This window comes from Leopardus geoffroyi, chromosome D1, assembly GCF_018350155.1.
Source record: "Leopardus geoffroyi isolate Oge1 chromosome D1, O.geoffroyi_Oge1_pat1.0, whole genome shotgun sequence".
NCBI classification, from domain to species: Eukaryota; Metazoa; Chordata; class Mammalia; order Carnivora; family Felidae; genus Leopardus; species Leopardus geoffroyi.
Genome location: NC_059329.1, coordinates 68,734,276 through 68,761,774, shown reverse-complemented (window position 1 = coordinate 68,761,774; position 27,499 = coordinate 68,734,276). Strand labels below are relative to the sequence as shown.

The following is a 27,499-nucleotide window of genomic DNA, read 5'->3' as shown; positions in this document are numbered from 1 at the left end:
CCCGCAGTCCCTAGTAAGCCAGGCTCTTTCACAACTCCCTGCCTGTGCCTTAGCTTGTGCTGTGTCTCTAACATGCCCATGCACATTCTTTTTTATCTGGTGAAAACCTGGGGGGCTCTAGAGCTGAAACACCAAAGCTAGCACAGTACCAGGGGTCCCAGTTTGGACCCTGGAGTCGGGCAGACTTATTAGAAACACGACACACCATTTACTAGCTGTGTGTGCCTGGATGAGTTACCAAACCTCTTTGAACCTCAGTTTCCCCATCCATAAAATGGGGATAATAATAGTCTTGACCCCACTGGGCTACGTGAGGATGAAACACAATGATGCCTGGCTAGGCAGTGTTCTAGGCTGCACTGTTCTCCTTTGAAGTCTTGCTCGGGCCTCCACTCACCCCCTTCCCCACACCGTACCCTGTGGAGGTTCCGATGATCGTTTCACCCATCCTATTGAGTGGATCCACTTACAGGTCTGCCTGCCTCATTGGACTGTGAGCTCTCGAGCCTGGGATTTGTGCCTCTAGCAATGGTAGGTGCCCAGTGACCACTGCTTGTGGGTAAAACCCAAGCAAGAGTGGCTACAAAACCCAGGCTATGTGGCGGCTCGAAGTGTGACTGCTCTATCTTACCGCCACCAGGATTACCGCAGGGGCCTCCCACCCAGTCTCTACTTCTCAGCCAGAACCGCCCCCACCCTGTTCCCAAAGCCCTCAGGGCTCCCTACACCCCTCTGTGTAACCCCCCTTGATGGGCTCACCAGGCCTCCGGTGCAGCCCCTATTTCCTTGTTAGGCTCGATTCCCAAAGGTATTAGCGGTCTGCTGTGGCTGCGTCAGACAGGTGGGCCCCTGAAGTGCTCCACATCCAGCCTCCGCCCTCCTCCTCCCAGCCCTGCTCCAATCTTACCCATCCTCTAGAGTGGGGGCATGCCCCACGATGCTAACTGAAGACTTACTGTGCCCTGTCTCCCAAAGGAACTGCACAGTCCACTCAGGGGATCACATTTCAATAATAATTATGGCTAATGGCTGCCGTGATACCCAGCGGTGTGGACACACAGGATGGAGTGACGGGCGGCCTGAAGAAAAGCTCAGAGAAGTGGCACCAGAGGCACGGAAGCTTCCCGGCCCCTTACTGACCTTTCTTTCCTATGCATTCTTTTCCTCCTGGAGTCCACGCCAGAGGCCACCCAACCTGGCTCTACCATCGATTCACCAGGAAGGGTCTCAAAATACAGCTTCCTGGCCCCACTCCCAAACAGAATCTATGTGGCCTGATGGCCAAGGTGGGGGGAGGAGGGGAATGCTTTTGACTCCCCAGGGAGTTCTGTGGCCCAGCCAGGTCTGGGAATCACTACCCGCATAGAGATCTGCTCGTTCCATTCACTGAGAACCTGCTTTAGCTGGGGCATCGCCAAGTGCTCTGGAGAGCAGGTGGGCAAGTTCTGCACCCCCAGCTTCTGAGAAACTGCCATCCGGGCAGGGGTGGGGGCAGGGGGAGACAAGCAGTCATAACACAGGGATCGTACACAGGGCAGAGACCAGACTCTCTGGCACTTCATTTAGCCTTGAACCCCAACACATTTTTTGTGCATTAATCTTGTCTGGGTGACTCATGTATAAACTTCTTAAGGAAAGGGCCACCGTCCTTTGTCTGGTTCCCTGCATTTCCCAGAGTACCCAGCTCAGTTCTGGGTACACAACTGGTATTCAATCGGTGTCAAAGATTCAAACAATTCGACTTTTTATATTATGCCCCTATTTGACGTATTCAGCCATTAACGAGCCGTCTACTCATTTTTACCTTTGTCATTTCGGTGCCGGTGAGGTGCCCACTCCTGGTAGGTAGGCACTACACATTTGTTGAATAAATGAACCTCTAGCAGTCAACGATCTGTTTCAGGAGGGACAGAACAGCTTGTGCTATAATACCTTTAGAGTTAGCTTTTGAAAGTCTCCCAAATTTTTTTCATTTGAATTATAGACCTTGAATTTCAGAATCAATTTCCTGATATGTAATTATACTGCTTTGTTGTTAATACTGTCATGAATGTTATTAGCAATGTAAATAACACCTCCCTGGACCTTGGCAGTCGGCCAGCCTCCGTGTGGCTATGCCCAGGGCAGGGGCACAGGACATGATTGCCCACTCCTCCCATTAAGCCTTCCACCCAGCTAGCAGACCAGCCGGCCACACCCCTGACCCCAGCCTCCACACAGGGGCCTGTAAACTGCATTCAGCCTTTATAAGCAGGTGTGTGCACCTGCAGGGCTGGGTAAGCCCTGCCTGAGTCAGAAAAGCCCAATGGGCTGTTCAAAGCCTACGGACATGTCAACGCACTTGAGAAGCCAGGATCTGTGATTTCAGTGTGAAATCCCCTGTACTGCAGACAAGACACATGACCAAACAGGGACACTCAGCAGGAGGTTCTTGGGAGGCCCCAGCATGGGACATTCCACCAAGTGGGAGTGGGCTGGGCAAGCTGGGGTGACCCAGCAGAATGGACAGACTGCTTTCCTTGGGGCCAGCATTTCCAGTGGTAATGCTGTTGTCATTGTGGTTTGTTTGTTTATTTGTTCTACACCCTAAAAACAAGACTTGGTCTTGAGTGGGGACACTTCTGGATGCGGCTTAAAGATCATCTGGCCCTCCCTCTAGGTTCACTCTAGGGATGGAAGATCTGTGATGCCCTTCGCACCAAGGACCAAAGGGGTTTTCCCTGGAGGGCATGCTCCTTCGTGGAAAGCACTCTGGCAGCCCAGTCTGAACGCTGTTCCCTTCCTTTTCGCTTCTGCTGGAAAGCAGGAGGATTTATTTGCTGCCTACTTATTTGTCCATACCTTCCCCACAGACACTGATGACCATGTGCCAGGAAAATGAACACAGCTGCAAAGTTCTCAGATGTGACCTCAGAGGAGTGAATGGGCCAGAGGCAGAGCAAGAAAGCTCTGAGAAAGTTTCTCTCTACTCCAGCAGGACCCACCCAAGGGGGTTCTCTGTCCAAGTCAAATACACTGTTATCAGAGAGCAGTTTAGATGTCTGAGCAGAAAAGAGAGAGAGAGAGAGAGTTTGGTCCATTTCCTCATTTGTGCAGAGGAACTGAGGCCTCCTGGGAACTATTTTCCCAAAAGTTCTATAAAGCCAATGAAGTTTCCAGATAGTAAATACAGAAAGGTCTCTCTGATAAGACAGGGCAGAACGGGTCCTTAAAAGACACTAAACTGTTGGGGCGCCTGGGTGGCTCAGTCGGTTAAGCGGCCGACTTCGGCTCAGGTCATGATCTCGCGGTCCGTGAGTTCGAGCCCCACGTCGGGCTCTGTGCTGACGGCTCAGAGCCTGGAGCCTGTTTCAGATTCTGTGTCTCCCTCTCTCTGACCCTCCCCCATTCATGCTCTGTCTCTCTCTGTCTCAAAAATAAATAAACATTAAAAAAAAATTAAAAAAAAAAAAAAGACACTAAACTGCTGAACTGACCTCTGAGATTTTTTTTAATGTTTATTTATTTGAGAGAGAGGGAAAGAGAGAGAGAGAGAGGGAGAGAGAGAGGGAGAGAGAGAGAGAGAGAGAGAGAGGGAGGGAGGGAGAGAGAGAGAAAATGCACACATGCCAGCTGGGGAGGGGCAGAGAGAGAAGGAGACCGAGAATCCCAAGCAGGCTCCACACTGTCAGCACAGAGCGTGATGCAGGGTTTGAACTCCCCAACCTGATCATGACCTGAGCCAAAATCAAGAGTCAGATGCTTAAGTGACTGAGCCACTCAGGTGCACCTGAGATTATTGGCTTGACAGGTTATTCCACACCACTGGCACATGACCACGAGGCTGGCACAGAGAGCAATGTGGACCTGTGTGGAAGGGCACCATGGCTCTGAGGACATGGACGCCTGGCTCTCCCAGTGAACACACAAAGGCCATGGTCTGTGAGCTCAGAGATGCTGGGATTAGCACTCCAGGACCAGAGACTACCCTGACCCCTGACCCTCACTGCCCCACAGCCCAACAGACATCAGTGCAGGGAGAAGATCACGGGTGGGATCATGCTGCTGATTTTTCTGTGGAGGTTAGGGAGACAGTGTCCTACCATCCCAACATAAGAAAGCTGGGTTGGCTCAACAAAGATATTGAACTCCTCTCTTGGTGTCTGGGCTCATGTTCTGACAAACACATTGGCTAAAATAAGCAGCAGCTGTCTCAGAAAGGAATTTCTCTTTCTTCACACAAAAAAAAAACACAAAACCCAGGAGCTACAGAAGAGACCGATGCAGGCGTGAAGCCTTCGACTCCACATTGCTCTCCAGTTTTTCACATGAAGGACAAGTGAGGCTCAAAGCTCTGTTTCCAAAATGGATTTCCTGGGACAGACCTCCACAAGGATTCATCCATGAAGAGAGAGACCAGGGCTCCCGCAGGACACACACACACACACTCTCTCTCTCTCTCTCCCTCTCTCTCTGTCTCCGTGACTCCTCCCACTCTAAAGAGCTGATATTTTTAAAGATTCTTGCTCTCTCTCATGGCAAATCATCTGCTTCCTGGATCCTTTTGCCTTGTAAATATCATCTTCAAAAACAGCGATATATTTTCATTGGTCTTTATTTTTAAGTAGCCTTCTCACCCCAGCCCCAGCTCCTGCAGAAAGATTGTGTGGCCCTGTCTGGAATGCAAAGCAGTCCCTGGAGAGACAGTCTGTGCATGAACTCACAAGGGTGTTTGTTATCAGCTTATTTGGCAAAAGGAATCTGAGACATTTTACACATGAACTGTCAGTGTGGCCGGTCCCACTCTGATGCCTTCGCCCTATCAATAAACACCTCCACTGGTGCGTGACACACAAGAGGTAAAAAATGGACACAGACAGTCTGAAAACAAGCCTCGTGCACGTGTCTACAGGGAAAGGTACTTCAGGTGCCTGGAGAATTCATATCTGGAGAATCTTCGCTGGTCCCTACTGAGGTTTCTTTCAACGACTCTTACAGAGTTAACAAGTGTTTCACAAAAGCCCTTAACCTTCTGGTGCCAACCACGCCCCCTCCTCCCCCAGCTTCTCTCTCAGTTAAATGTCCCACCCCTTCCACCCTCAGCGAAGAAGAAAACTCTTCCTTACTTGTGAGTCCTGCATCAAGCCCTTCCATACCACCACACCTTTTTCTTGGAAGCCTGCTTTCTTATCTACCTAGTAATCTCCTATTCATCCTTCAATTCCCAAGTCCCCCAGCTTGTGCTCAGGGCAGGTACTCTGTGTGAGGCTCTCTTCTCAGTGCTTCAAGAACACTTGATGTGTCTATGACAACAGTTAGAATGGCGGCTGTAACTTCGTATGCACCTGTCCTGCTGTCAGGCCAAGGCACAAGCTCCTGGGAATAAAGGGACTAGGGCTTACTCACCCCTGCGTCCCCACAACCCAGCCCAGGACCTGGCATTTAGAAGCCTCATAATAAATGTTGGTTGCCCCAATCAACACCCAGCCCATTTAGCCCCAGCCCTCCCCTCTCGGTGCTAACAGAGAGGCCACTTGATATGTGGAACGAGAACAGGTGGCGGGGTCAGTCTCTGAGCCCTGGCCCCTGTGAGTTCATTAGCCTGTGTCTGCCTCAGTTTCCTTCTCAGTACAACCAGTAAGTACGGCCACCTCTCAGAGGGCTGCCGAGGGGAACAGACAAGGTAACACACAACGTTATGCCCACTCGTGTCGTGGAGCTCAGTAGGAAACGTGAAACCAAGTGGGGTCCTACTTTAAAAAAGTGAATGGCTTCCACGCCGGTTCATGGGCCATTAACACGGTGATAAGGTGGCCAGCCTGCCACCCAAAGTGGCCTCTCTCAGAGTAAGAGACAGGGCAGGCTGCACACTCAGTCCACACCCTTAGCTTCAGATTCTCAGGACGAGGCCTGCTTAGCAACAAAGGTGATTTGCGTCTGAGTGGCAAACCCACAAGAGGCCACTCCTGCCGAGGCTGGCAGATCCGAGCCTTCGTTTCCGGTCTTAAATTAACCTTTCACCCCAAGACACGCCATAAAACAGAATAATGCTGGCTCAACAGTGGTAAGTCACTAAGTACAAGCCAAACAGCCCGCACATGAGAAGGAGCCTCCACCTCCCCGAGTGGTTGCACCCAGGTTTTATTAGGCCCCCAATAAACAATGAGGTGGCAGCAGTGGGGCCCCGCTCACACCTTAGACAATCAAGCGCAGGGTCAAAGAGAGAAGTGGAAAGTGTGGTGGCTGGAACCATGTGAGGAGGCAGCAGAGCGCTGGGGGGAAAGCCACTTCATATGATGTTGTTTTTTTAAATGTTTATTTATTTTGGAGAGAGAGAAACAGGGAGCAAGCAGGGGAGGGGCAGAGAGGGAGACACAGAATCCAAAACAGGCTCCAGGCTCTCAGCTGTTAGCACAGAGCCTGACGCGGGGCTCGAACCCACCAACCGTGAGATCGTGACCTGAGCCAGTCTGACGCTTAACCGACTGAGCCACCCAGGTGCCCCTCATATGATGTTTTTGATTCCCAAAGTTGGGAATTGGGAAACCTGGCCTTCATCTCCATTCTCCCACTAGCTTGCTTTCTGGGTCTTGGTAAGTTCTCTCTCTGGGCCTCAATTTCTTTACCCATACAACAGGAGAATTCGATTCCATGTTCTATAGGTTCTTCCCAGCTTTAACACACTAAGATCATAAATCTTAGAGGCAACCCCACCTTTCTCAGCCCTTCCCCTTTCTGTGCTAGTAATCCATCTGAGACATCTCTTAGCTCCCACTGAGCAGGCTTCTACCAACACTAGAACTTTACTGCTCCAGAGTGTCTGGTCAGTCCTGAGTACAGAGCCTGGCTGGCTGAGAAGAGGAGAGGCTTGAGGCCATATTCTTAAGGACTCACCTGCTCTCTCTGGTCAAACAACTCAACTCCAGGTAACTTGTGGCATTCAGAGCTTGGCTATCCCAACAACCCCTGGTCATCTGGGCTGGCTTCTTTCCACTCAAAGATTTTTCTCACTCCCTTCTAATACCACCTGCACCTCCTAGGTTCCCAACTCTCTATCAAAACATTAGACTTTCCCCAAGGTGCTTGGCAAGAGACTAGGGCAGCAATAGGCTGTTCTTATCTGTACTCTGGTATGTCCCAGGGTGGGGTAGGGGAGAGGCTATGAAGGCCAGGAGAAAAGTGTCTACAGAAGCAATCTCCAGCCACATTAGGAGGAGGTGACCTGGAGAAGGTGACAGAGCTAATCACAAGGACAGAGAGAGCACTGAAAAATCACAGAATTCCAGGAAGCTCCTTAAGATGCTACCCAACCCTCAATGCCTCCCTTATCTCCTTAACAAGTCTGGGGACAGGTGAAGTTCTGAGTAGCCCAACGCCATGCAGCTAAGCTGTGGACAATCAATACTAGAACGTGGGTCTTGGCCTCAGCCCACTCTTTTTTCCACTCTACTCCGTTGACCTCAAGAACTAGTTAGGGTACTCTAATGAGGCCAGTTGGATCCCCTACAGACTCTAAGAAACATGACCCAAGTGCCACTTAGGGGAAGAGCAGGCCCAGAAGATATTCTGATAACTGTCTCCCTGACCCCCCGTGCATTCCTTCCCAGGCTGACACGGTTTAATTGTTCTTTCTCCAGCCCTTGCCACAAAATCTTGAGGAGCTTAGAGGTCAGTGAGAAGGGAGGGGTGAGCCCTCCTGTCTTACAGAAACCTGAATATCTAAGACGATCACAAGGTTCCCTCTTCCTCGGTCTAAAGGAGGTCAGTGGGGAAAAGTGGCAGATGGAATTAACCCACTGGAAACCTGGCCTGATTAGGTCAAGAACAGTCATTGTGAGCAATTATATGGATCATCTGAATGTTTATTACAACGCTAGGATCTGCCTCTGCCAAGGACCTTTCAAAGACCCATGTTGGACAGCTCACCTCAACGTCAGGAGGAGGAAGCTCAGAGTAAAAGATTCAAGGAATTAATTATTCAGTGTGCATGACCCAGTTCCTGGAGGTGAGGCTGAGTGAGAAGAGAACTCACCAGCTCCTTATCATGGCAAGAAATGCAAATACTTCACCGGGTAGTGTTCCCTTTGCTGCCCAAGAGGATCCGTTTATGGTGGAGAGTGCCTCCCGCCTGCCTCCCCAAAAGAGCCAAAGTTCATTCATTCAACAAATAGTTACTGGGCTCCTCTGAAGTCCTATGCCCTCCAAGGATTTACATATGGCTGGAGCTTAGCAGCTTCGAAAGATCATGGAATTTATAAACAGGAGGCCCGGGTAGTATCCCAGCTCAGACCTTAGGTGGCTATACTACCCTGGGCAGGGTAGAAATTTAAGTTAACTTTCTCATCTGCAAAATGGGAATGAATCCTCCTGCCTCATTATGAAGGTGAAATTGATCTTTTTAAAATGGAAAGTGCAAGTAAACCTGAGGTGTAAACAATAATGAGAGAAGCCGCATGCTTTTCCTGCCCTAGAGAAGCTTCTGACCTGGCCATGTTTGGAAAATAACCCGAGGTACCTCTGTGGCAAGCCTCACATTTCCTGTAATTTGGGCAAAGGTTATGTTTCAATCTGCCAAGCAGAGATGGAGCCTGTGGTCAGTCCCAGTCTCCGGTCGGTATGCCCCAGAAGGTGCAAGAAGGGGCAGAGTATAAACAGAGGACCCAGGACCTGCCTGGCCCTGTATCTGGCCTGGGTAAATGAAAGACCCAGGAGAGCCCTATGACTGAGAGCGGGGGAAAGGCCACCTGGAAGTGTGGTCAGTCAGAAGCAAAATTTCATCTGGGCACAACAGGAATGAGTCGGCATACACATCCCTCCCCGTATACATTTCAGACAACGATGGAACTCACTGCCCATTGCCCAACCCTTCTCTGGGGACATACTCTATATTCTGTTTCTCTAGGAAAGAGGCAGAATTCTCAGGCCACAGCAGACAGTCTTATCAGGACCTCTTTGCCAGGACACTAAGAATCAGAACTCCTGCAGTAGCTTTTCCCAGGTCCAGCCAACCCCTTCCTGGTCTGTTGTTCAGGATGTCACCTCCCATAGCTCCTCGGTGCCCCCCAGGCCAGCCTCTAAATGCCCAGACCTGGCTGCCTGCTGCCTCTCCCCCACCCTGCTCCAGCCTTGGGTTGGGCAATGATGCTCTCTGATCCCCTCCTCCCCCTCCCCTCCACCAGGACCCACCCCAGTCTCACACCTCCAGGGAAGCCCCTAGAGGCAGGGCCAGTTCTATTCTTCCCTATGTTCCCTCTAACTCAGGGCATTCTACAAGTCCTTCACCATCCTGGAACTGCAGAATGATGGTCCCAAAATGTTCTCTGGTGTCTACGTAAGGAAGGGAGGCCAAGGAGGAAAGGAGAGGAGAGGAAAGATGCCAGACTGGAAGTCCAGGGCCCACGTTCCAATTCTCCATTTGGCACCAGTTAGGTAGGTAACTTTGAGAAAGTATCTTCAGGCCAGGCTTCAGTGTCCCTATCTGGTAATGAGGTGTTTGTGCTAAATAAGCTCTTGGGTTCTCTCTAATTATAAAATTCAGTATTACAGAAACCAGACTAGCCTGGCCATAGGAGACAAGCGTCCTGGTTCTTATGTGCTGCAGCCGGGGCGGGGGCAAGTTAGCTGACTGCCCAGACCTCTGTCTCCAGGTCTATAAAATAAGTGAGGCTGATTGGACCACTCCTCCCAGGGAGTGAGGTTCCCACCAGACACTGCGGTAGAGCTTCATGAGCCACAAAGCCCTGAAGAAATCTTGGGGTTTGAATTCCTTGAGTCAACAAACAGCTGCCGACGCCCTGCCACGTGCCCAATACTGGGCCTCCAGGATGGCACTGCCTGGCTCGGACAGGAAGGTTGGAGGATGGGTCGTTGCTCTCAAGGCTCCCACAGCTAGGGAGTGAGACAAACAAGTGAGCAAACCTTAACTCGGCCGGTCATGCACCTGCAGTCTGAACAAAGCACTATGGGAGTGGAGAGGAGGAGGCGCCAACTTTGCCTGGAGAAGGGAGGGAAGCTTCTAGAAGGAATGGCATGTCCCAGATGTGGACATCTATTCCAGGAGTTGTGGGACTGAAGCTAGGGCAAAGGAGAGAGGCAGAAAATGAGGCTGAGGTCTAACAGGAGGGGGCCTTGAAGGCCACCAGGGCAGTGATGTTCAGATTGTCTTCTGGGAGGTTCTGGTAGCGCGTAGAGACAGAGCAGGGGAACAGAGCAGAGCTGGGGAGAGCAGTGGGGGCTCCCAAGACAGTTCCTGAGGGTGACTATGCCAATCAGTCATTTTGATTCCTGCCCACACCAAGCCTCCCAGGCCCCCAAGCCTGCCTCCGTGGACTTGCCAAATCTACAGAAAGAGGTAAACAGGTCTGTTCTCCTAAGAAGGGAAGCCAAGCAGAGGAAGATGCCGCAATCACATTTTCAAATCTTGGACAAGTGGTGGAGTGCTGTGCAGTCACTCCCTGCAGGAGCTGCCCAGCCAGATTCTTGCTTTGGCACACATCTGGGCCAGCAGGAGATGGAAACGCCATCAGAACTGGGACTGGAGTCGGGACATCTGAGCTGCTGCTCTGACTAAGGGGAGAAGGGGCAGAGTGTCCCCCTGCCCAAAGACCACTGACTTAGGTCCCAGCCACATCTCAGTCTCAAGCCCCGCCTCCCTCCCTCCTCTGACAGCATGGAGGGCCCTGCAACGGTGGGGTGGTTGTCGGGCAAAGACAGAGACAGGGCGGGAGGGGGGGGGGGGCGGGGTGTGGGAACGGAGGCCTTCACCAGCCAGTGCTTCTCCAAACCAGATCACAATTCACTTGGGTTTAAAGAAAGAGTGCAGGCGCCCTTACACCTTTCTGAAGCCTGACGCCAGCTCCCCAAGGTCAACCCGATGGTAGAAAAGAGACTTACTTGATCCTTAGGCATCGCAGTGACTAAAGTCATCTTGCAGGAAGAGCCACGCACAGGTTGCCATGTTCCTTTAAAAACAAGAGCCCGGCAATGAATGTCAGTTGCACTATCTTACATTACAGCCTCATATCTTCTCCCTGCTAAGAGGTCCCCCAGGTTGTGTACTTTGTCCTGTAGTAACACTACCCAACTAGAGGAAATGCACAGAGGATTTCTCTCTGTGCTCCAAGTTTTGCATATGAATAAAGGAATTGCAAGGTGGTTAAACAAATTCCATTGTGTCCACTGTCTGCGCACCCTAAGGGTTTATCACATCTCTACCTGAAGACTTGCAGAGAAAGTAAGATGGTAAAGATTACTTTAGTAGAAAACGAAAGTGCCAGAATTTCTAAGCTGAAGACACGCTGAAAGTAAGTGAAGCTGGTGTAAAAACTTGGTAATAAGTCACCAGCGTGAAATCTGTCACATTTCCCAAGGTGGAAAGGATCCAAAACACTACATAAACTAGGAAGTTATAAAAGTGGACCATCTGATCATGGCTGAGTTTCCTAAACAATTATCTTGGCTTCCGATGACCACCCAAATGGTTTGGTCACATCCTACTGCTTCTGCAGAAAATACCTCTACACCTGTTTGGAAATGGAGCCCAGAGTTAGAAAACATTTCTAAGGATTTACTTTGACAACTCCAAATTCCTGAGAGGTAGCCTCAAAAGTTAAGATGAGAAGATTGAGATGTGCCAGAGGCAACACACATACTCCAGAGACAGAGGCACACTTCGCTCAACAGGGCTGTGGACCTCCTTGCCCCCATAATCACACATGTGTTCTCTCTATGCACAATGAACTGTGTTAAGCACCTGGGACTCGAGCTCACTTTCGGGAATTCTCAGACTATGAACGGGAAAGTAGATACTATGTACTGAGCACTGGCCATGCATTGAACACACACTGTTCGACTAGACGTGATCCGTTTCCGTAGCTCCTCACAGACAGGAAGACAGGTCTGGAGAGCAGAAGGCCCCTGCCACGGTTCTGTGGCACAGCTGAACTTAAGACCAGGGCAGGCTGACCCTCTGCTCGTGGTCTTTCCCACCACACCGAGGTGGGAGGGGTCCTAGGACGGCCGTGGTGAGCTCCCAGGGCAGCCACTTGGGCAGAGGCTACAACCATGCCCATCGTGATCATCGTTATCAAGCCACACCTCTCGGGCCGTCTGGAACGTGGCGGCTGGCAAACAGCCCAGCCTGCCTCACCCACATTCTATCAGCCTGAGCTGTAGGCTCAGAGAGGCCGGAGGGCTCCCCTTATCTGCCACCTGCTTCTCAAGGGAAGCACACTGGACTGTCCACACAGTGGGATGCAGGCGGGCATTTCTGGACCAGTCTGTGAGGGTCAGATTCCCACACAGGCCTGGGCACATTGCGATCCAGCCAACCCGAGGACCAACTCAAACCCTCTGTCTGACCAACAGTTAAACACACCTCGAACTCCCCTTAAATCCACTAAACCAGAAGGTCCTAGGGCCAAGCACCTCCCTTCCCCTCGAGGGGCCTCAGTTTCCTCATCTGTAGAATGAGAAACTAGACCTAATTGGTGATTCCTCACCAAAGACCCTTTAGCTGGCCCCCTCTATGGGCCCTGACTTTTAAAGCCACCTACAAAGCTAGCCGGTTGTTAAAAGACGAATCTAAAGGATTCATCCGCGCCCGGGCATTGTGATGGGTAGTTAGCACGTGCTATCTCAGACAATCCTCCCAGCCACCGTGTGGGGCAGGAAGTACAGTCACATCACAGAGGGCAAAACTGAGGCATGGCACAGGCAAGAGCCTTACCTGGGGATGCTATTAGCACTGGCCACAGCAGCCTGGGACTCCCAGGGGAGCTGGCCTGATGCCATGCCCATGTGTGCTCCCTGACACAAGCATCCCTTTGTAACAGAACGAGGGAACGACGTCTCCTCTGACACCTGCCACCTCACCAGTCCCAAGCAGAGGCACGAAGTCTCCAGGCCCCTGCGGACCTGAGTTGGGTGGTGCAGCAAAGATGTCCTGCCGTATTCGAGTAGCCTCATGATCTCGAGGGACATGAGCATACCTCAGGGGACCTTTCCCTCTGCTCTAGCTCCATCGCGTCAGGGTCTTCACTGGGGGACCCCAAGCACTTGGGACCACCAGGCACTCCATCAATACTTGTCGAATGAAGGAATGAAGAAATCCAGAGGTCAGAGGCATGTAAGGCTTGTCCAGGAACCCCTTGGGGTAAGTTAGTGTGAGATGCACCAAGACTGGCTGGCCCAGAACCACAAAGGTGGCCCCTCAGCGGTGTGCCAAGGTCTCCATACCCCAGCCCCATCCCCACCCCCTGGACAAGGAATGAAGGCTTAGATGCTGACCCAGGTCCACTCTCCATCACAGTCACCAGAGCAAGAGAAGCACCTGAATGCCAAGGCTGCCCAGGGAAGTGGTCCAGGAGCTCAGATCCTGGTACGAGGCAAGCCTGGGCTCCTACCCCAGCTCTGCCACTTTCAAGGAGTCTGATGGTCACGGACAAGTCACATAATTTCTGTGAGCCTCAGTTTCCTATCTAAAAATGGGACTCCTGTTGGTACCCACTCCGCAGGGTGGTTGTGAAGAGCAAGTGAGGTATTGCTGTTAACAACGCGGCCCAGGTGTGTAGTTCAAAGTGCTTGGAGGTGATGTCTATGCATTGTATCATCTGGGTTAGAGCGGATGGTTAGGAGCACATCTGGAGTCCTCTGCTCGGGTGCAATGCCAGCTCTCCCTACTAGCTCATCATGGGACCTTGGGCAGATTGCTTAACCTCTTTGTGCCTTAGCTCCCTAGCATAGAAAGCGGGATTGATTGCAACGATTAAATGAGTTTACGTAGGTAAAGACCTTAGAAGAATGTCTGGCACAAAGTAAGCACTCAAGAAAAGTTAGCATTATTCTTAATTACTAATATTACAAGCATCCTTCTCCCTTTGTTCCAATACAGATTCCACCCCACCTCCCACTCCCCAGCCACAGAGATCGGCATGGGACTCAAGACAGGTTCATCAGAGAACCTTTACTCCTTGGCCACAATCTTGAGTACAAAGGGTGTGTACCTGCTCCAAGTTGGGCCAGGTTCTAATCTGACAAACCTGGGAAAGGCCCGGTCCTCAGAATGCGTGGAAGTGTGTGCAGGGTCAGCTGGGAGCTGCCTGCAGCCATGGACTGCTGAGCAGGGATGCTGGAGGTCACCTGCTCTCTCCCTAGGGCTGGATTCTGCAGCATTTCCTTTGGGTCTTTAAATCTCCACTAGAACCTTCCAAGGTATCCCATTTTTGCTTAAGCTCATTCAAGTTGGGTTCCTGTCACTTGAAACCGAGAGTCTCAACAAACAATAGCACTCAGCAACTGGCCGCTTTATCATCACTAAATCCCACCCAGGAAGGAAAGCCAGCTGCACACTCTCAGGGAGCCCCAGGCAGCCAAGGAAAAGCAAACATGTGCAGCAAGGTGTCTCTGCAAACTGAGGTCAAAGGAGGCCTCTGCAAGCCCCTGGACCGATGCCTTTCCTGGCAGAGGAAGATGCCAGAACCAAACATGTGAACAGCCCAGTCCTGGCATTCCTGGATGGGAACCCAGGCTCAGACGTGGGTCCTCCTCGCCATGAGCATTTTCATGGGCTTCGCTGTGGTTCAGGGGAAAATACAACTCCAGGCAGTTGCTCGAAACAACTCTTCAGAGGAGGAAGGAAGGGGAGTAAGAGAAGGGAAACCACACTGAGTCCTTCAACATGTGGCTCTTTCCCTGGTGCAATCGCCTTGAACTTTCAGCACAGTCCTAGGAGCTGGATGCTCATCTGACCCACTTTCCAGTTGGGGAAACGGAGACGCAGAAAGCTAGATGTTTAACTCAGCAAGGTCACAGTGTTCGTGCCCGATGCCTGGTCCGCCCGCCATGCCGCCACCTCAGCCTGCTCTGGTCCTGAGCCTGAGACCTCCCCACACAGGCCCCTCTGCTGCCTCTCACCCCTGTGCTAAGACCACCCAAACAAGATGGTCCTGGGCCGCTGCCCCCTCATCTACCACCCGCCCTCCACCCCTGCCCAGAGACAGCTTCCCAGAGGAAGGGGCTGCCATAAGGTACTGACAGGACAGGTAGCATCGTGGATATCCGGAGTGAGTCCCTGGGCACGTTTCCTTCTCTGCACATTAGTTATTTTCATCTCCAAGAGCCGCAGTACGATGCTATGGAGACAGCATGTCTCCGGGGGTTTTAGCCAGGCCACACCTGTTAGATCCTGGGGAGAGTTCTGTGGGCTCTGGGGTTTTGTTTTTGTTTTTTTCTCAGTCACCGTTCCCAAGAGATGCTGGCTTACCAGGTGCAGCTACAGGTGCAGTCCTGTGCTAAACCCCGTCCCGTTGTCTCACCACCTTCTGGACCATCACCAAAGACAGTCTCCTGTACCCCAGGCCTCCTAACAGCAGCCTCTCGATTCCCTCCAGGAAAGGAAGCTCTATCTCCACATGTGGTTTCAAGAGTTTTAGAGAAACAGAAAACAACAACAACAACAAAAACCAAAACTCCGGCCTGGGAGCAAAAACAAAGAACAAAAACACACTGATCGCCTCCCCGTCTCCTGCAGCCGTTAGCCGCGGGGTGAACACGCACACCAGCATGCGAGGTCCCCGGAGCCCGACACCGAAGTCGGGACAGGCAATAAAAGGAAACAACCAGCGGAGTGAGGACTATGGAGACACAAACGCCAGCTGGTACAGATGGAGACTCAGCCGGAGAAGGTAGCTTCCAACATGTCGCCCTGACTACAGTAAGGTGGAGCAGAGTGGCCTTGGCCGGGTGAGGGCTGCACCTGTGGGCATGGGGGAGGTTGGCTAAGCCATTCCCAAGAGGCCTCTCCCACTGACCCTCACAGGCACACATTTCACAACGCCACACGCTGCCTGGAGCCCATCTGCCAGCTAATGGCCATTCTTTTTGTTTTCTAGCAGCCCCAAGTCACAGGGAATTATCCAGGCAGGTATTTCCCTTACTTCTCTTTTTCTTTTCAAAGCTTTGCAGTATAAATAGCTCTGCTATTTAAAAATAAATAAATCAGAAGGAACCGGCTGATTTTCCCTCAGGGCATGATTTGGTTTCACACACTGGGCTAGGTGCAGGCTACACAGCTCTGCTTGGTGTTAGAGGGGCAGGCAGTACACTGGAGGGTTCTGCTGGGTCAGCTAGAAATCTGAAAGGGGCTGGAATGCTCGAGAGGGTCCCGTTTCCCCCCTCCCCCCACCCCCACCCCAACCTGGTTCTCGTTAAACCAGCCAGGAAAACAACCATTCAATCAACATTTGCTGAGTGCCCTGGCAGAGGCTGTGAAGAATACCCAAAAGTAAGGGAAACGGGGCTGGACGTGGGAAGCAGAGACAGTAGAAAGAACACTGTGGCCCCCCCATCGCCAGCCTCAGTGCCCATGTGTCCTGAGACGCTGGACGACTCATTTCAGCACGGAGGCTCATTTGTCCCCCTTTCTGGGATGAGATCTACCTTTTAAAGCCAGAGTATGGATTAAACAAAACAATACATGGCAAAGACTGTTAAAGGCTGCCACGTGAGAGCCATTTACTGCGAGCCAAGAGCTGCATGCTAAGTACTTTGCACGGATTATTTCAGCAGAACCTTACAACTTCCCTGTGAGGTGGGGACCACATCCTCAAGCTCAGAAGAGCAAACTGAGACTCCGAAATCAGAGCACCTGCCCCAAGTCACCCAGCTAGAACATACACCCAGGCCGGTCAGACTCCCAAGTCCTGGCCTCGCTGTGCTGCCTGCTGTCTAGTAGGTGCTCAGAACACATTACATGACACGTAAATGCGGAGCTCAGCTCGGGGCTGCTGGCTCTCCACCCGGGGGGCGCATGGAGAAAGGAAGGGGAGTTTTGGCTAAGAGTTTAGAAAGCCTTTCTGGAATAGGCAGGGCTGATCCAGGCCTTAGGAGATGGAGACGCAGACCAGAAAAACCGAAGCAAGGAGCCGGAGGCGGAGATGACCAGGCAGGCGGGCCGCGCGTAGCAGCAGAGACTAACCGGGCTGGAGGAAGAAAGGAAGGGGGACTGGCCTGAGGGAGGGATGGGCCACCGGAGCCATGGTCTTAGAGGTCATTCCACCTACAATCTTTCTCACCCACACCCCAGAGACACTCCTGTGTCTGCTCCTTTGGTCACATGACAATCCTGGAGGGAACCAGGGATCCCAACCGTAAAGGCCCAATAACCCCTCTGTCCCCACAGCAGGCCTGGCACCCAATTCGACGAGCAGGTGATCTGCCAGCTCCCTGCCCACGCTGCCCTGCCAACCGGCCAGGCCCAAACTCTAGCCTCAGCTCTGGGACGCCAGGAATCTGAATGCAGCCTCGTGCACGGAAGTAACCCCACTGCCACCCAACATTCAAGGCTCCCAGGAGGGAGAAGAGGTGAAAAGGGTGCTGTAGGACTTGAGCTCCTCACAGGGCTGGGTCCCTGGTTCACTGACTCTGTATTCCCCACATCGGCTGGGACATTATAGGTACTTCTCAATAACTGCTTATTAGGCTGAACTGAAGATTCTTCCACTTAAGCAATAGGTCTGGAGTTTCGTAGGTCTGGATTACAGTCTGTCCCGGAGCCCTGGGCTTCGTCCCACCTTGCTGGAAGGATCATCTGCCTGTCTGCCTCCCAGAAAGGAAGTGCCACTGCCACTGCCCCCAGCATCTCTCCTGTGACACCCCCAGGAGGCTCCCCTGCACCCTGAACACAGTTCTGGGCCCTGCAGCTAGCCCCACTCCTCCTCCTGGGAGAAGCACAGGTGCCAGCCTCCTCCGCCTCCAGCTGCAGGTTCCTCCAAGGACTGTCTGTGCTCCAGGCACGGCTCCAAACGCTTCAAGCTACAACGCCCTCCCCACTGTCTCTGCTCCCCGCAAGCCCAGAGCCCCAGCCGAGACTCAGACCCATGGGAAAGGGAAATGGGAGTGGGGGGGATTTAAGCAACTCCAATCGCTGGCTCAGCTCAGGCCCACTGTTACGTGCTTTTCTGGAAGTAACAGGACCTGGAGGAGGAGGAGGAGGAGGAGGAGGAGGAGGAGGAGGAGGAGGAGGAGGAGGAGGAAACTGTGTAAAGTTCTCCTCCCAGCTCTCCTCAGGAGAAGGCACAGGGGAATTCATGGAGAGGCTTGGTCAATATAAGCCTCCAGACCAAGGCTTCCTGGGATGGGCAGGGAGACACCTGTTCTGTTACCTTCTGCCTGAGAGTCTGTGGACAGATTACCCAACCCTGCAGAGGCTCGGTCTCCTTAACCATTAAATGGGGATAAGAGTCAATGGTCACAGGGAATAACGCTGAAGACTGGATAAAGCATGAATGTGAATGTGCTTGGCCAACCATAAAGCACCCTTCGAAATATCAGACATTGTCCATAATCCTGGGAAGTGGCGTCTGCAGGTCAGAGTAAGCAGCTGTGAGGCAAGTGGAAAACTAGGAACCCTTTCCATTTGGCAAACTTCCTTCAACATCATCTAGGACAAGGAACAAGTCTCCAGGGATTTAAAAACAAACAAACAAACAAACAAACAAACAACAACAAAAACCACGAAGACCTATTCCCTGGTCTCAAGCACTCACGGTCTGGCAAAGACCTACACTCACATTTACATAACAAGGCAAAACAAAATGTGATTGGAGGGATCATCCAGAGGGGATGGGACATTTTATTCTGGTCTCAGAGGTCACAGGAGACTTTTATAACATTATAAGATAATAATTCACATAATGCTAACTCTTAGGGCTTGCTGGGGCCAGGGAGTTCTGAGTCTTTGCACGGCCAACCTAATTTAACTCTCACAAAATCCCTACAAGGGTTTGCAGAGAACACAACTGAGACACAGAGAAATTCCCTCCTATCTCTGTCTCACATGGCTGAGGGGTGGTGGAGCTGGGATTTAAACCCATCAGACTCTGCTCCTCCAGCACACCAGGGGCTGAGTCAACCAAGACAGGTCTCAGACAGACTCTCCAGGCGGCTGAAAAGCTCTGATAAGGCCTGTGAGGATGAGTCACTGGGGGAAGGTGCTAACTTTTACTCACCCATGTGCAACTCTGACTTCCGGCCCAGGGTCTCACCTCTGACGTGGCCCCTGGCGGACCTGGGGAGTTGGCCATGCCTCTTTATTCCCCAAGGCTCCATGTCAGCACCACATACCAAGGGAGACTGATGTAGCCTATATGTCAGTATACATTTACGTAACAGATCACTCCTGGGATAACGGTTCTTATAAAAGGTACTTCAATGTCAGATGGTGGGGGGTGGGGGGAGGGAAACCTCTCAAATCCTGGCTCTGCTACTTATTGGCTGTGTGACCTTGGGCAGATCGTAGTGTCTCTGAGCCTCAGCTTGCTCATCTACAAGATGTGGTTGACAATGCTTATCTCGGGCAGTTGTTGCAAAGATGAAATAAGATAGCATGGCTAGTGCAGCACCTGGCACACCGTAGACACAGAAGCAGCGGTTGAATAAATGACTTTACAAAGGATTTCCACCGGAAAATCACCTTCTGCATGGTACTTCCTGTACCCCAGGTAATGTTCCAAGCATTCTACATTCAGTAGCCGATTTCATCCTGTCAAAAATGCACCTATAAGGTAAATACTTCTTTATCTTCATTTTACAGGTGTGGGGCTTGAAGCACAGAGAGGTTAAGTAACTTTTCCAAGGTCACTTAGGCAGGAGTCAAACCCAGAGCCCACGCTCTTAAGCACTGTATTATTCTAAAATAAAGAAAAGTCACAGCAAGAATGTTGAAGTGACCCCATGCCCTAAATTCTGAGAACACTTCAGTGCATTTCTCATCATTCCCCCTCCAACCTAAACTCTGCCATCACCCCCCTTCTGCCAGTACCTGCTATCCCCCTCACCCCTGCCCCACGGCTCTTACTTCCTAGCCCTGCCCCACTGTACTAAAGTCAGAGGTGTGAAACTAGTGGGCTTTTTTTTCCACTGGTCATCTGGAATCTCAGCCTCCTGCCCAGCCTCTCTGCTGGAGCCCCCTATATCCCATCCTCTACGAAGTCATCAGGGATATCTTACCATACATGGCACTCCTCTGCTCAAGCACACTCAAAGGCTCCCTGCTGCCTAGAGCCGAAGCCACCAGTGGGTGGAAGAGGATCAGCTGGGACTCAAGATCCTGCAGGATCTGGCTTGGTCTCCTTCCCTTTGGCCCCACACCTCTCTTTTGCTGCCTTTTAAGTCCCAGGGGCAGGGCAAGTCAGGGACCACCCCATTTAAAATTCCAGTCCTCCCCTCAACTGCTTCCCTCCACCTGCCCCCAGCACATCCTATCTTTTTACCTGCTTAGGGCTCTACCTCCACCTTATCACCTGGCCCCATACATAACCCGATTGTTTATGGTCCCTCCCCCTCTCCCAGAACAGAAGGTCTATGTGGCAAGGGATTTTACCTTTCTCTTGCCCTTCTGTAACCATAGCACCTAGAACAGCTTCTGGCCCAGAATAAGAACTCATAAATACCTGCTGAATGGCCAGACATTTAACATGCCTAAGAAGAAAAATGTTCAAATAGAACAATGGTGGGGGAATGGCTAGCATTCCTCTGACTTCCTTTTCTGCTCCTGAGGACATTTCTGGAGCACAGGCTATAGACCTCTGCTTAAGATTAAGATGTACGGCCGTCAACCAATTCTTCGTCATTCCCCCTAGGATTTACAAGAGTTCCCTAAGAGACCCTGGGCCCGTATCCTCCTATCCCTATTCTGAACTTGGACTGGAGCACGTGCGTGCACACACACACACACACACACACACTCCCTCTATCCCTGCATACTGAAGGCCTGAAGGCCACATGCCTCTGCCCAGCCTCATCTCCTTCTGCTCACCTTCAAACCAAGCCATTTCTCATCTTCCCAAGCTGCTACATTCACTAGAAATGCTCTCTTCTTCCTCCCATGTACCCATCAGTGCTGGACCCCTCTAGATCCAGATCCAATGCAGCCTCCTCCTCTCCCCGACCTCCCTCCTTCCTTTCAAAGCTTTCTAGACCTTCTCCAGCCCCTAGAGAGCACTCCCCATACCCACTGCTATCTCTACCAGTCATATGGAATTAGTCACGAACTACCTTGTGATTTGCCTTCTATGATCTGAACCATTACCAAAATCTCCTACTTAATTTTTTTGAATATGTAGGACTTGTTTTCCCAAGTGTGTGGTGAATGCTTTGGGAGGTGAGGCTGGGCCCTACCCACATTGCCATCCCCATAGCACGGGGTCTGGGGTACACAGTAGATGCTCAAAGCATGCTTTGCCATTAACTGCCCAAGGTAAACAAATCACCTTCCCAATCAGGTCATTTCCTCAGTTACAGGTGCCTGGACTGGCTACTCCCAGTGCCCTACATTTTGTCTTCAGGGTCTGCTCTGACTTTGGTTATCTGCAAATCCAGTCGTGGGCTTGTGTTTTCACAGGGTGTTAGACCCATTCTAATTATACCCCCCTGAGCTGGGCAGAGGAATATGATGGGAAAGGAAATGGTCTGTAAAGTCCTGCAGGTCTGGAAAAGGAACGTGCATAGTTCTTGGAGACAAACCCAGACATTCAGAGTGTTTCAATTTCCTCAAATACTGGAATTCAACAGGAGGGAAAAAAACACCATGGTGCGAGTTTTTAGGTGAGTCACAGCAGAAAACCAACACTTGAGGGGCGCCTGGGTGGCTTAGTGGGTTGAGCATCTGATTTCGGCTCAGGTCATGGTCTCACGGTTTGTGAGTTCAAGCTCTCTGCCGTCATCACAGAGCCCACTTCAGATCCTCTGTCCCCCTCTCTCTCTGCCCTTCTGCCCTCTCTTAGAAATAAATAAAATTTTAAACAAAAAAGAAAAAGAAAACCAACACTTGAGGCCCAGGTGCACCTGCTGAGCACCAGCTCTTAGTAAACTGTGATTATGAGAGGCGGCAAAGTCTCAAGTTACTTCCGAGATTTGAAGAAGAGAGTCAGGGAGGAGGCTGTTTACTGCAGGCCCTCCATGTGCCAGTCTCTAAAAGAGGGTCCCCTTCCATCCCCCCTGTAAGGTGAACAGGCTGTCACTAGCCCGGTGCGCACCTGAGGCACGGAGGCCAGTGTGGTAGCGGGAGGCAGAGCACTGACTCAACCAGGTGAGTCACACGCTTTCCACAGTTTGCAGAGCAGGGGTCCCAGATTATCTGTGGGCTTTTTTGTTTTATTTTGTTTTTCGGTTTTTAATTTTGGATAGTAAATACATTGAAAAAAATCGAAACATGGGGTGCCTGGGTGGCTCAGTCGGTTGAGCATCCAACTTCGGCTCAGGACATGATGTCATAGTTTGTGGGTTTGAGCCCCACATCAGGCTTTGTGCTGACAGCATGGAACCTGCTTTGGATCCTCTGTCCCTGCCTCCTCTCTCTGCCCCTCCCCCCTTTCAAAAATAAACATTAAAAAAATTTTTTTTAAATCTAAACACAGAAAAGTATACAGGAAATGTGTCCCTTCTACCGCATCTACTCCTGTCCCCACTCTGAACCAGGGAACCACCATTATTAGTTGCCTGTGTCTCATCCCTGACAACGTTTACGTGTATACACACAAATATAAATATTTATTCTTTTCTTTACGTAACTGATGGCAAAGGACACACATTTCTCAGTGCCCAGCTTTTATCTCTTAAAGGAACAGATTTGGGATGGGGAGATAGAGAATCTCTATGTAACAAAAAAAAGATGCATGAAACAAAGAGGAAAATATTCTGCAGGATACAGGTGTGCTCAGAGAAGAACTGGGGCATAACGGGAAGGTCCCCATGAGCACCTAAAGGTCAGTTGCTGATAGGATCTCAGGTCAGCCAGAGATGAGCTCTGGTGGTTTGTGGGGGGGAGAGGGGAACCACCACAGGGAAGTGTGGAAGCCCCACTGGCTGAAGTCTCTGACTGGCCTCACCTTCCAGAAGAGAAAAGAAGTATCCATAGAAACAGGACTAATCTAATCCCCACAACAATAGCAGAATGGGTTAGTGACCAGGAGGACACAGGAACTGTGGAGGAAAAGCAATCATTTCCTCTGAAATTGGAGAGAGACCAAGAAGGGGAAGAAAACAGACTTCACATGGCTGGGAGAATGCAAGGGCTCTAGGACCTGAGATCGAGGAAGTCAATGATTCAGACTCTGAATTACAGTTCTAGTTCTGCAGTGGAGTGGAGAGGGAGAGGGGTGCTGTCTGGAGCAGGGAAGGGAAGGAAGCAGGAGGAGGAGGAGAGGAGGAGGGCCTTTTAGGAAGGGGAAGCAGGAAGCTCACCATAGAGAATGGGAGCTAGACTCTGGGAACAAACTGGCTAGATTCTAACTCCCCCCTTTTCCCTTGTGAAATCTTGAGCAAGTCAATTAACCCTTCTGCGCCTTAATTTCCTCACTGGTAAGTGGGGGGCGGGGAGGATGACAATATTCACCTGGTGGGGTTGGCACTAGAATTAAATGAGTTTATATTTACAAAGCCCTTATACCAGAGCTTGGCGCATAGGTAACTGCTATATGAAGTGTTGCAGAATAGAAGCCATGTGGTTGCAGAGGGAAGCCTAGACAAGGCCGCTTGTCAAAAGGCCCACATCCCATCACTGGATGAAGGATGCATAACCAAGAAGACCTTAAGAGACAGTGATGCGAGGCCTGGCCCCGTGTCAGCCGGAGGAGGCAAGACTGGGATGAGCTGTGGCCACACGGCAGAGGGCAGAGGGCAAGAAGGCATGTGGGTCATCTTGAACCAAGAGGTCCAGGGACATAAAGGGGCCCCGGGAAGTCTGACCTTGGCTTCCACTCCAAATGCATAGAGGCCCCTCTCAAAAAGAGGGGTCTTTAGACTGACAAGTACAGATCAACACGGAGATGACAAAGGGAGCTCAGATCAGGGATGAGCTTGGTTTTTAAAATACACACATTTAGATACTGTCAGTGACTGCTGGAAACTCTTGCAGATGAGACAGATGCACTTCCTACTGCATCACTGTGGGGCAGCCTGGGGACACAGGAAAGCAGTCTGGGGGCCCTCTGGGAACTGAGACTATGTGATGTCAACCAGAGTTCACTTCCTTCTGTGATAGGATACTTGGTGGGAGATGGAAAATTGCCAATGGACGTGGCATATCCAGATTCAAGAAGACATCTGGCCAGAGGTCAGAAAAGCAGTAAAGAGACTTCTTTGGAAAGGGGCAGACCACACTGCCGTTCCCCAAGCAAGCTGATCAAAGATTTAATGTCTGAGGGGAGAGGTCTCTAGTAGTGTGCCAGAGGGCTCTCTCCTGATAAGCAATTTATCAGGATGTGGGTGATGCTACAGAAGGCATAGTTTTTATCATTATTATTTTTTTTAATGTTTATTCATTTTTGAGAAAGAGAGAGAGAGAGAGAAAGTGTGAGAAAGGGAGGGGCAAAGAGAGAGAGAGAGACACAGAATCTGAAGCAGGCTCCAGGCTCCGAGCTGTCAGCACAGAGCCGGACGCGGGGCTCAAACACAAGAACCGTGAGATCATGACCCGAGCCGAAATCGGATGCTCAACCAACTGAGCCACCCTGGCTCCCTGCCTTTTTTAATTTTTTTTTTTTTTTTTTTGGTAATGTGCTATAGAAGGTATACTCAAATAGGATCCTGAAAAAGCCCAAAGAAACATGGTTGCCCTGAAATTAACAAGTTGAAATTTAACAGAAATGGCTGTTCTGAATCAGATGGGAACAAAATAGGAGGCTGTGTATTTAAATTCTAAAGCCACACACGTTTAGGACAGAGGTGATGCTGCTTACCAATACCACACGTTAGAAAGATCTAGTCTGCGGTAATGTCAGTGAGTCAATGGTGTGATGTAGCTTCTAGAAAAGTTCATGCAATCTTGGGCTGCATTAATAGAAATAGAATGGCCTGAACTAAGAAGGTGATGGCTCCCTTCCTCTGCTGTGGTCATACCACACCATGAATACCATATACGGCGTGGGCACTACCTTCAGTGTATTAGAAGAATATGAACAAATGGGAGTTTGCTCAGAGGAGAACCACAGGGAAGGTAAAAAGAACTGAACCCACACCACAGATTGTTAATATGGAAGAAGATTCCAGAGAAAGTAAGAGGGCTGCCTTTAAATATCATGTTTGACTAATTAGAAGATGTGCATTCAGATGCACATTCTTCAATTATAAAATGTCTGAAAGCAGAATGTATCTTACAGCCCCTTAACATCCAATTAAGATTAAGAAATGGATCATCACTTTACCAAAATATAATAATGTATCAAAAGAGCCACAAAGATGGCAGAGTCAAAAAGTGAAATGCAAGAGTCAGAGTCCAAAACTGAAAATATTTTAGAAATGCCTTAACTAATTTGTTTTCCTTTAAAAATGTTTTAATGCTTATTTATTTTTGACAGAGAGAGAGAGAGAGAGAGAGAGAGAGAGAGTCCAAGCAGGGGAGGGGCAGAGAGAGAGAGGGCGACACAGAATCCGAAGCAGGCTCCAGGCTCTGAGCTGTCAGCACACAGCCCAACACGGGGCTCGAACCCACGAACCGCGAGATCATGACCTGAGCCGAAACTGGGCACTTAACCGACTGAGCCACCCACATGCCCCATGTTTCCTTTGTATGTACATGCAAGTATTATGGAATATAAAATTATGTCTAATGCCTAAAAGGATTCTTTCAGTAAATATAAAAGTTTCCGATGGTCACAAAGCAGTGTTCCACAATTTAATTGGAAGCACTTTTTCTTTCTTGAAGGTACACAGAATAGTGGTACATCTTCCAAATGGTGGTATCACAGATTGGATTTAAAAACCGTATCTGCAGAGCTGACATGTGGAGAGAAAGAGGAGACTCATTCTCTGTGGCTTCAAGAAGGAAGCCTGAGACCAAATGCTGGAAGCTACAGGGAGCCATCAAGGACATGACCGGGGGAGCCATCCAAAGATGGCCAAGGTCAGCTCTGACGTGCAGGCCCAGGCTGGACCACCACAGTGGAGAAATCAGGCACCGAAGGAACAGCCCTGCGGTTCCAAGGTCTAAGATGTCACCAGAAAGAGAAAGAAAGGCACCCCCATCTTTCTTTGCTGCACGCACAGGTGCTTTGAGCCGTTCTCTTAAAAAGTTACTACTTAAAGGTAGAAGCCACTTAGGGATCAGTACCAAATGGGAGGCCAGAAGCCAAGAGGAGCCCCGCCCACATCTGTGCTCTCAGACTCCTGTGGGCCAATTCAGAAATAGGCTCGAGGAAGGGAGAGCCACCAAATGCGCCCACCATGTGCCGGGCACCATGAAGTGTGCCATGCACATCGCCCCATATAATCCTCACAGCCTCTCTGACAGGTGGATATTATCACTCCCCTCTTACAGAAGAGAAACTTGAGGCTCAGAGAAAGTAAGGGGCTTGCCAAAGGTTTTACACCTCTGAAGACCACCACCAGTGTGGCAACATGCTTCACGTGAAGGAAACTCCAGAAGTCTTGGTCGCAGAATGAATAAATGGAACAATTAATTGATCAGTCAGGCCAATGAACCAATGTGGTCTCATATCGGTAGCACTGATACTAGAGAAAAGAAAGATGAAAGCTGGTTCAGTGCTCCCTACCCCCACCCCCCAGCCACCCCCATCAACAGCTCCCACAGGCACTAAACTCATGCCATTTGCTGCTCACAGGACCAATTCATCCCATCACATACAGCCAGGGTGTTTCTGAGACGTCTATGGCAGAGAACGGTGCTGGCAGCCCTGCTCGAATGCCAAAGCCTTAAGTGCACCAGACTGCCGTGTCTCCCACCTGCCAGGTTAACACCGGAGTTGGAAGAAGCTCAGCCTCTGTCCCCTTCCCCACGGCCAGCTGGCAAGAGGCTGGGGGGTCAGCCAAGCTCCCACTGTTCCAGCTGCCTGGAAACATCAAGCCAGCCACACCTGCATGCCCGAGCTTCCTCCTTCACCGGGAAAGTGACCTCAAAGTGTGCGCCAGAAACCCAAGGCGGCACCCACCTGAAGGGGATACTCAGGTGCTTGTGAGGCTATAAGCAAGGGAGACTCGGTCACTTCAGAGGCTGGCCCACAATGCTCCACGAGCATTGGACACCTGCACAAACCCCCGTACCCCACCCCCAGCACTGAGGCCTGGCCTGACTCCAGCCTTCCACGGCCCCCCAAGGCAGCTCCCGTGTTGCCACCACACGGCACCCCTAACGTGGCCTCACTCTTCCACCTTTCTGTGTGCTATACCACTGGCTATCTCTGCCTGTGGAAATCCTCTTTCCTAAGGCCCATCTCAACCACCAAGTGCCACGTCCCCTGGTTCCCCCACACTGTGAGGCTCTCCAAAGCACATTCCACACTCTACCTTGGCGGTTGGGCATCAGTCGCTTGTCTAGGCCACCTGTGTGCATTAGATGAGGGCTCCGCACCTGTCATTCAGCACGGCATCCCCAGCACGGCAGCCGCACACGGTGCTCCAGAGCCCTGGCCTGAGTGCTCCACACCTGCGCTAGCAGTGTCCTATTTACAGTCCTGATTGCCCCCTCCCACCTCTTCCCAGCTGACTCATCTCCTTAGGTTCAGCC

General features: G+C 50.9%; 1 protein-coding gene across 21 annotated transcripts in view; it reads right to left on the bottom strand.

Moving 5' to 3' along the window:
- The window catches only part of MICAL2 (microtubule associated monooxygenase, calponin and LIM domain containing 2), a 223,007-nt gene that overhangs the window by 186,172 nt on the left and 9,336 nt on the right, over positions 1-27,499 (bottom strand). For 15 of the 21 annotated variants that reach the window (XM_045484534.1, XM_045484526.1, XM_045484528.1 and 12 more), the window contains one exon: positions 10,873-10,940. The exons of 5 other annotated variants lie outside the window; for them this stretch is intronic. In XM_045484534.1, the coding sequence (XP_045340490.1) occupies positions 10,873-10,905 (33 nt within the window). In that variant the 5' untranslated portion in view covers positions 10,906-10,940. Of the gene's footprint in view, positions 1-10,872; positions 10,941-27,279; positions 27,399-27,499 lie in introns of those variants that run through there. One more of the 21 variants, XM_045484531.1, reaches the window with a different exon arrangement.